The sequence below is a fragment of the Neomonachus schauinslandi genome, chromosome 10 (genome assembly GCF_002201575.2).
Source record: "Neomonachus schauinslandi chromosome 10, ASM220157v2, whole genome shotgun sequence".
NCBI classification, from domain to species: Eukaryota; Metazoa; Chordata; class Mammalia; order Carnivora; family Phocidae; genus Neomonachus; species Neomonachus schauinslandi.
In genome coordinates, this window is record NC_058412.1 from 40,179,320 (window position 1) to 40,189,270 (window position 9,951).

At 44.4% G+C, this 9,951-nt stretch overlaps 1 protein-coding gene across 1 annotated transcript in view; it reads left to right on the plus strand.

The window, feature by feature from the left end:
- SUCLG1 (succinate-CoA ligase GDP/ADP-forming subunit alpha) overlaps positions 1-5,943 on the plus strand; it is a 31,442-nt gene extending 25,499 nt beyond the window's left edge. The window contains exons 8-9 of the mRNA XM_021697799.1: positions 3,980-4,168; positions 5,707-5,943. Coding sequence (XP_021553474.1) covers positions 3,980-4,168; positions 5,707-5,733 — 216 coding nt within the window. The 3' untranslated portion in view covers positions 5,734-5,943. The remainder of the gene's footprint in view (positions 1-3,979; positions 4,169-5,706) is intronic.
- Positions 5,944-9,951: the final 4,008 nt, after the last annotated feature.

Genomic DNA, 9,951 nt, shown 5'->3' on the forward strand with positions numbered 1-9,951 from the left:
AGTCCCTACACACCTCCCTAACCCTCTGCACATCCATGTCTGACTTGCCAGTTGTTCTCATTCTCACTTGCTCTTGCTTATTCCTTCTTCGAGGCATGCTTAATATCCAACTCTCGCTCTAGTCTGTATCATGGACAACAGGAACTGGTACCTTGGTGCCCAGACCAGTCACCTTGCACATTAGACACCAGTAAATGGTGGATAAGGAAAGGATAATGTAGATCGTCAGAAGTTTGGGGTAAAATGTTACTAGAGTCTGTTAAATTCAGAAAAGTTGTAAAGTTTGAAATGTAAGTAAAAATTGACTTCTTTTTAGGAAAGATTTAGGTTAATGTGACATTATGCTATGTTTCAAGTGAATTTTAAAATGTATTTAGGCCCAACTCTGGATCCCTTGAATAGCTTAGAATTTAGTGGGGAAAGCTAAGCATATACATTTTATTTCATTTGGCACATGATTTCCTATTCCTGGTTAGTCTTATCGGATGAATTTTTATTAAGAACCTACTGTGTACAAGATTCTAGGTTGAACAGATGACATAAAACACTTAGCACAGTACCTGGCACAGAGTGAAAACTCAGTAATGTTATCTGCTGCCACCATTACTATTTTTATTATTATTATCATTATAATGACAATACTTATTTGTAAAAGTGGTGTTGTCTAATCTTGACCCTTTGAGTAAGATGCTTTTGTCCTTTTATGAATAAGGCGACTGGCACAGAGAGGTTACTGACTTGCCAGTGGTAGGTATACAGCAAATGAACTAAGGGTGGGATCCATCCCAGGTCGGCCTGACGTCTCCATTGCACCATGGAGGGAGCAGGAGTCGGATGGCAGGGGTTCAGGAAAAGGGTCACCAGCCCTGGGCCTCTGCTCGGACTATACTGACATCATCCTAACTGGTCTGTTTCTCATCATTTCTGTATCCTATTTTCAGACCATACTTCTTCATAGTCTTTTTCATTGTATTTTTCTCTGCTTAAAAAATTTCAAGTGACTCTTCTTTGTTAATAGGACAGAATATAAACTTCTCTGACATTCTAGGTTCATCAAAATCTTATTTCCTTCTAGTGCAGTATTCCTTTTCTGAGTATGGAGACAGAGAGGGACAAGTAGAAATTAGTACCACTTAAATATGACATGCTCCTAACTCTCCAGGGCCCATGAGTGAATGAATAAGTGACTTGTAGGGTTTTTTCTTTTTAATTCTGTACACAGTAGGTGCTGGGCATACAGAAATAAGTGAGAACATAGTTCCTGTGTTTAGGGAATTCATAGTTTAGGAGGGGAACACACGGGAAGTAAGTTACAGCTGCTGTACTTAGTGTAGTAGTAGGAACTTGTCAAAGGCACAGCTCTGATGTCACTGAACAGAAGACGATCCACCACGAGGGCATTTGTGGAGACTGTGGGAGGAAGAGTCAGAAAGGCTTACGGGGGAAGAGGAGGCTTGAGCTAGGTTTCAAAGTTAAGTAGAAATTGGCCAGGTGTCCAAGGAGGGTGGGGAACATTCTCTGCAGAGGAACAGGCGGAGCAGCCTGGAATTACTGGAAGGCAAGAGCAGGAGGAATGGTGGGAGATGAGGCTGGGGTAAGCAGTGTCAGACCACGCAGACCCTGGCATGCTGGCCCCGTAACACAGGTCTGGGCAGTGGAAGCAACTGTTCTAGATCATTCGCTGGCACATACTGTTAGAAAAACCAAACCAAACCAAAATCCTTTAAGACTGTCCTTGATGAAGCAGTAAAAAGTATTAATTTTATTAAATCCTGACCCATGAGTCAGTGTTTTGTGATGAAGTGGGAAGTAAAGCATCTTCCCAGTTGAGTAGCGAGCTGAACTAGCTGCTTTTTTTTTTTTATGGAACACTAATTTTACTCTCAAGAACGATTGGCAGACAAACTGGTTGTTCAGACTGGGGTATTTGGCAGACCTTTCCTCAGAAATGAAGAGTGAACCTGCCATAGCAAGGAAAACAACTCACAGTATTTGTTGACAGTGATAAAATTTGAGCTTTCAAGTGAATATTCCTATTTCGGGAAAGTTGTTTCTGCCACTGAGCTTGATCACTTCCTCCTACTAAAGACTTTGATTAAACCTGATAATGATGACTATGATTTGTTGATACTGAATAATGAAATGTATCAGCATTAGAAGATATACATAACTCAGTAACCTGTATTTTTCATCTGACCAATGAATGTTACAAAATTATTATAGGTAAAAGATCCATTCAATGGATTTTAAAGTAACAAAGGACAGAAAGTTCATTGCTATGGTTTCAGATTCCAACATTGCAACTAACCTTTAAGAAATTACCACTTGAAGAGGTTGGTGTAGTATCAAAGAAGAATATCCACAATTATCTGACAGGTTATTAAAATTCTTCCCCTTTTCCAACCATGTATGTGTGTGAGCCCAGATTTTCTCTTGGTTCAGCCAAAATAACATATTGTAATAGATTGAACGCAAAAGCAGATACCAGAATCCATTTGCCTTTTGTTACATTTGACATTCAGGAGTTACAAAAATGTAAAATAACACCACACTTCTTACTAGAATGTTTTTTAAAATAGTTTTTAAGTTTTTATTTTTAAATGAATGCTTACATAATTTCTTAGTTTTCATTTCTAATATAGGAAATATCAGATATGATCTACATAAACAATAGTTCTTTGGGATTCTCAATCATTTTTGTGAGTGTAAGGGGTTCTAAGACCAAGTGATTTGAGAATTGCTGGCTGAGGGGAAGGTGATGGTGCCTGAGTGAAGGCACTCAGGTTCCATTTGTGTTCAAGTTCTGCTTTGTACAGGCCTCTCTGGATACCTTGCTGCCTCTGGACTCCTATGATGAACATGATATTTTCATTCACTGTGAAATTTAGCCATATATTCAAAAAACTTTTTGGTATTTCTTTTTTTTTTTTTTTTTAAAGATTTTATTTATTTATTTGAGAGAGAGGATGAGAGGAGAGAGAGAGCACATGAGAGGGGGGAGGGTCAGAGGGAGAAGTAGACTCCCCGCCGAGCAGGGAGCCCGATGCGGGACTCGATCCAGGGACTCCAGGATTGTGACCTGAGCCGAAGGCAGTCGCTTAACCGACTGAGCCACCCGGGCACCCCTTTTTTAGTATTTCTTAACTAATCGATAATATATTATTTCTTTGACTGTATTTTAAGTCTAGAGCACAGGAATCCTTATATTTCCTATGTGGATTTTTATTTTTAACCTCAGAATCTAGTACAGTGCTCTTTATCTACATAGACGTTGTGTATTAGAATGGATTTTTATTAAATAAAACCAGTCCTGATCTTCCTTAGACTTCACAGAACTTCAGAGGAGAAAGGACCCTTGGCCATCATTCTGGTTTAGCTATTTCATTTCATAGATGAGGAATCAGAGGTTTACAGAGCTGATGTGCCTTGACAAGGTCAACTTTAGCCAACAGAAGATTGAATCTGGCGACTTCCAATCCTGCGACTTCCAGTCCTGCATCTTTTCCAATATACCTTCCCACCTCACCTTTTCCTTCTAGCATATTTATTATAGGTAAACAAATAATGAATTAAGACATAAAATCAGGTTGAAATAAAACAACCTCATCTAGTGTCTTAATTCAGTATTATCACAAATTACATAACATATGTTTTCAAGTGTGCTTTTGTTTGTCCAACGGGAGAACCACACATATATTTGTAAAATAGCTTGTGGCCAGTGAAGTTGACGTTTAATATCTAAATAGACAAAAACTTTGCTCAGGATTGTTTTCCCGAGTTCGTATGAAAAGCTGAGTCATCTCAGAGGTGAATGCAGTCAGTGGTTTCAATTATAGCTTCACGTGTGTGTTGATTTTCTCAGTGGGGATGAGTGGTGGGCCCTGCCCAGGCCCTTTGGCATTTCCCTTCGGAGCTGTGAATTTGGAAGTCCAGTTTTGGGCAACTTCTTCATTAGAATGTTTAAAATACCACTTTCCAGGGTCCCAAGGCCAAGCCTGTGGTGTCCTTCATCGCTGGTTTAACTGCTCCTCCTGGCAGGAGAATGGGTCACGCAGGGGCGATTATTGCTGGAGGAAAAGGTGGAGCCAAAGAGAAGATCTCGGCCCTGCAGAGTGCGGGAGTTGTCGTCAGCATGTCTCCTGCCCAGCTGGGAACCACCATCTACAAGGTGAGCTGTAACAGTGGCCCGAGTGCTCTGAAGTTACAGTCCTTGTAGCGCGGGGCCACACTGGGTGCCCAGAAACCCTCGTCCTTTATTCTGGGTCTTACTGTTTCTTTCTTTCTGCTGTGCAGCTTAGCAGTCTCTAGCAGCTCCTTTCATGTCCCAGGGTCCTCATTGGGCATGACCGGGAATAACGTTCTGATTTTTAAAAACTTACTTCTTTCAACTTTGGAATTTGCTCTTTTGTGGGGGGGGCAAAATATGATCTACAAGAAAGTGTTTCAGAGGCCATAAGTGCCATGAATTTCATCTGGGGGTAGTGCAGGGCATTGCATTTCTTTTTTTTCACTGAGGGCCCTTGAGATAAAGCTACCCTGATCCCCATAGGTTTCTGTTTCTAGGGAGAGGGGCTGAGTGACAAATGAAAACGGGATGATGAGGGAGTTGATGGGGAGCGGGGAAGGGAGATCAAAAGAAGAGGGTGGGGGTTTCCAGCCTGTAGCTTCTGGCCCTGGCTGTGTTGGGATGCCATTGTTTGCAGGTCGGAGGAGCGACTTCTTAACCATCTGCTTTGCTTTTCCTTTTTAATAGAATATCATGGGTTTAAAATGTTCTAAATGGCTCGGTATCTTCTATAATCTCTTTGCAGTGAGTTTTAGCCTGTCTCTTTAAGTGATCATTTAAAGCTCTCTTTCTTTTTATTTTTATGATGGTTATAGCTTTGACAAAAAAGCAAAGCAAAAACCAGACATAAGCATGTTGAGAACAGGCACAAATTTGTATCCCCAGGAGGGAACCATGTTTTGGCTCAATCTTTTTTGCCCTTGCCTTGCTCCTTGTTTTATTGAATCTTTGCATGATCCTGTCTTTTGAAATAAGACACTATGTGCCACAGTTCTGGGTGGTTAGTGAGAGTGTGTCAGGGGGTTGGGGGCAGGAAAGTGGGGGGAAGCAAATGCTTACACTCACTTTGGAGACATGCATTACCATTTTGCTCCAGTAAGTGGCAGCAGGCAACTACACTTCAGTTGTAGTCTGATTACAATCTGGAGAGATGTGATTTTCACTAGTGTTTCCTTTTCAGATATTTCTGAGGTGCTTGACATTCTGTTCAAATCTTAACTGAATCTGCGTTTAGTCTCTTTCTTGGAGAAACTAAGCAAAGCTATTTCCATTGCCTTATTAAAAAGGCCAGTGCGGTTCACTTGTGGCCTTGAAGGGTTTGCATAAGTAGTCAAGTTTGTCAGCTCTTAATAATAATACTGCCGTAGAAAAATAAGTACAGTTCAAAGCCTCTCGGCCTCTGTGTTTGGGGAACATAAAGTTGAGGCTCTGCCTCTGGTTTCGTGAAATTCAAGCTGACACAGCCTAATTTGAAAGCTATTCTGTTGTGTTCAAGCACCCTCATCCTGGTCCATTTCACTTCTGTAATTTTTGGTTGTTCAAAGGGTCCTAAAGATAAGATGTTTCAGAATCACTTTGACCGAGAATGTAATTTGAATCTTAAATCTTTTTTATCACCTCTCTGTTCCCTGTTTCTGAAGGAATTCGAAAAGAGGAAGATGCTATGAAAGAGAAAAGAAGTTCCCTAAACCTGTGGCGTGATTATGGAAATGTGCGGCAGCAGCGATTTGCTTCTCTTGTCCCTCACTGTCAGCCTGTGTACCTGTCGCTGCTTTGTCAGTAGCACGAAGTCAAAACAAGGTTCAGAATGTCCAATATCGGGATGTCTCCACCTCATCGTGTAACACAGAGCCAGTAAACCTACCATTTGATTTGAATATGCTCTTGGAGCTTTTTATTGTTTCGACGAGGGGGGGGGGCGGAGGGAGAGTGGGAGAAATGGAGGTGGGGGGGTTGTGCGGGTTTTAATGGGCTCTGCAGAGAACATTGTAACAAAACTCTGGAGAGAACGAGGCTGTAAAAATGTCAGTATGGCATTGGTCTAATGATCTCAGGCGTAGAGTGACTTCACTTCTCCTTTGAATCGGTTTTCCCACGTGTCTGTGTGCGGCACTATCTTGCAGGGCGGTTTGGAGGATTAGAGCGTGTAGTAAGGCAACTTAATTGTTGTCCACACCACCGGCCTCAGCGGCCCCAGTGGGATTCCAGGCAGAAGCTCACCTGTGCTTCAATTGAGAAATGGAAGGTTTTCAGTAATGCTGTGTTTTTCTGTGGTTCTGCAGAGGTTCTGTGTTTTTCTGTGGTTCTCTCCCCTTCCCCATCCAGAGCCTGCTTTTCTTTGCTTGAGATTTAAGACATCTGCTGCAAAAACCCCAGGAAAGCGGTTAGCCATTCTACTTTGGTTTAAAAGGGAGCTTGTTAACAAGAACCAATTCCAGTGGATATTCTCACATTGTGTAACTGCCCTGAAGGAAACAAACATTGTATTAGGGAGAAGCCCTGAAGAAAGACTGTTTGGGGAGGCCTTCCTGGGGAGGGGCTATGAGCTGGGACCTGGAGGCTGAGAAGGTACCAGCCACGCAGCAGGCCGAGCGCCCAGGCAAAGGCAGGGAGAGGGGAAGAGCTCACTTTGAGGAGGTAAAGGAATGCTGGGTCTTCGGGGCAGTGAGCCCTGGGAGGGGCTGGAGGAGATTTTGGGGGGGCTGGGGGGACAGAGGTGCTTTTGGAGCTCCCATGAGCATGCCCAGGCTGCTGAGGGCACAGATAGCAGGTGTCAGGCACAAAAAGATTCTGTCTGGACCACGGGACACAGGGTGATGGGCTTTGGGGCAGATAGTCTTTAGTTCCTGCTCACAGCTGTTTCCTCATCTTGAAAGTGGGGACAATGACCCCCATCCCACAGGTACCTGACAGGATGTATGAGGCTGCTCTTGGCATTGCTCATAAGCTGAACTTGCCTCCTGCTGTGCTGAGCTCAGCCCAGGCTGACACCCATCGCTAGGGAGGAAGGCACTTACTGTCTTCGTGGTTGGCACCCCCACCCCAAGGTCCCTACAAAGCAAACATATCCTTCTTTTGTCTAACTGAGGCTTTGTGACAGGAGCACAATTCAGATGAGGGGCAGGTGAGCCTACCAGAGGAGATGCTTTTGAGGGTCCACTCCTGATTCCAGGCTGCTCTGGGCCTGGCTCAGCCCCCTGTCCTGTCCCCTGAACATCCATCCCAAGATAACACCTCTTGCCTCACAGCTCTCTTCCTGTTGCCTACCCCAGCAAACTCAGTGCCCTCTCGACCCTTTCTTATCTCTCCCATCCCCATCCTCCCTCTCCCACGCCTCTCTCCACCCCTCCCAGGGCCTTGTGAAACCACTCCCTCCTGACCATCTCTCCCCTCTCCCCTCCCGCTGCCACCACCACCTCTGGTCCCAGCAGCTCAGACAGCAGCGGGAGAGATACTTGGTTCTGTTTTCTCTGATTTCATTTTTACAAAGCCAAGAATGAAAGTCCCGCTCATGACCCCAGTGCATTCTTTTTGGAAGTGGGGGGAGAGGGAGAATCTTAAGCAGTCTCCATGCCCAACGTGGAGCCCATGCGGGGCTCGATCTCATGACCCCGAGATCATGACCTGAGCTGAAATCAGGAGTCAGACGCTTAACTGACTGAGCCACCCAGGTGCTCCCCCAGTCCATTTTTTAAAAACTATTGTTACAGAAACTTTGAAGCACTTACAGAACAGTTATGATAAAATAAGGAACCCCTTCTACCCATCACCCAGCTTTGAAAATTATCAACATTCTGCTATTCTGCTATTGTCCTAGGATCTGTACCTCCAGTAACCCCTTCCCCCCAGGACTCCCAGGGCTATTGTTACAGTTGTTTTGTGGAGGCAAAATGTACTTATGCTGAAATGGATCAATCTTAACCGAACACATCTGACAAACAGATGAAACTATGGTACCACATTCTTCTCAGGACACAGAACATTTCCATCCTCCCAGAAAGTTCCATTCTGGCCTACGCAATAGGTGTACGGTATTCATCTTAGATTAGTTGTGTCTGTCCTAGACATTTATATGAAGGGAGTCTTTTAGTTTGCCATCTTACATGTTGGCCTCTTTCAGTCAGCATAATTTCTGTGATGTTCACCGGGCCAGTGTGTGTGTCCACAGTTCATTCCCACTTACTGCTGGCTTCTACTCCCTTGCATGGATTCTGCCACAATACGTTCCTTTTCCCTCTATTTTCTGAAATGGACCAGGGTGAAGAAAGGTACCACCGATGAAGCTGGAGAAGTAAAATCAGAAGAGATCTTGAAGGCCAACTGAAGACTTTTGCACTTTATTCCCCAGAGCAATGAAAGCTCTTTAAGAGTTTGAAGTGGCAGCATCTGCATTTTTGAGAATGCTTCCTGGCTCCTGTGTGGATGCAGGAGAGCACTCAGCAGTTTATTGCATTAATGCCGCTGAGGGCTGGTGGTTTCTTGGGCCAGAATGGTGGCAGGAGGGAGAGAAGAGGGTGGCTGCTCTGGTCTGAGAGATCTGTAAGGAGTGAACTGGACAGTACCTGGTGAGTCATTGGACTTAGGCGGGGAAGGATGAGAGATGAGACAGCCGGTCAGTTTCCAGCTTGAGCAGTGCGACAGCTGAGGCCCTGGCTTGATAGAGAAGGAGGAAACTCGAGAGGAAGTATTGAATTTGACATTTCCCTCAGGGTGACAAGGCCAAGTAAACCACGGTACATGCAAGTTCTGGGCACCCCGGCTTGTCTTTGTGTATGAGTCACAGAAGCGACAGGAGTGATGGTGAGCATCTAGGGAAAGAGAAGGAAAGGCCTGGGCCACCCCATCTCAGCATTTCCATGCCATCGGGACGTCAGACACTGAGATGGAGCTCAAACATAACTGCACGAAGAATGGTACAGCATGCCTTCTAGACAACATGGCCATAAACTAGAGGTCCTGTTTGATGCTAAATCCTCCTGTGCAGAGTTCAGACTCCCAAGACCGGTCGGGGAGTGGGAGCTCAGTGATCATCCCATGAGCGCAGTCCTTCCTGTCACACATCTTTATGAGAATTTTCAAGGGAAAATTGAGCTGATGACGTGAAGTTTCCAAATTTCCTTTGGAATCCGTGGATGGCAAATGCCAACTATGGCATATAAGGGGGCACCCGGGAGGGCTTTATCATCCTGAACTGTGCTTTTGAGAGGAACAGAAACATTTTCTTGGAGCTATGAGGATTTACCAGGCTTTGCCTCTGTTTTCAAAGTGGCATTCGTCCTAAATGTTACATATTTGAATTGCAAGGCCTGGGCTGGGGAGTAGGGAGGTGAGGGGGCAGGGCCTTGTGGAGAATTTGGAAAGTGATGGGAAATCAGTACTGATATAACAGAAAGCAGTTGGGACATTTTTTTGTTTCCCAAGAGAAAGCTGAGCGGTAAATGGATGATAAGGTTAACTGGAAATGATGACCATTTATGACCCCAGATCCCTTGTTGAATCCAATGATTGGAGCCCTGGGCTTAAACTCTTCCCTGAGGCTTTCTTTCTTTCTTTCTTTTTTTTTTTTGCATTTGTATTTTAATGTTAAGCTTTTGGAGAAGGAACTTTACAGGGAAATTGCAGAGTTCATTATACCCTTCCTCCTTGAAGCCAGTCTATCCTATGCAAGCAGCTCATACCTGCTGGCTAGAAAGTTGAGCATGATTCCAATTGGCAAGCCTCTTGGCAGCCCTTTTGCTTGTTTCAGACCAGGTTGGTTCATTTGGTTCTGTCTTCTCCGGGTCCTGACCTTCTGGCCCTGCATCTCCTACCTTGATTCCTGGTTTTCTCCCGGACTGGGCATTAGAACATGTTCTCTCATGTATTTGAACTTTGGTTCCCCTCAG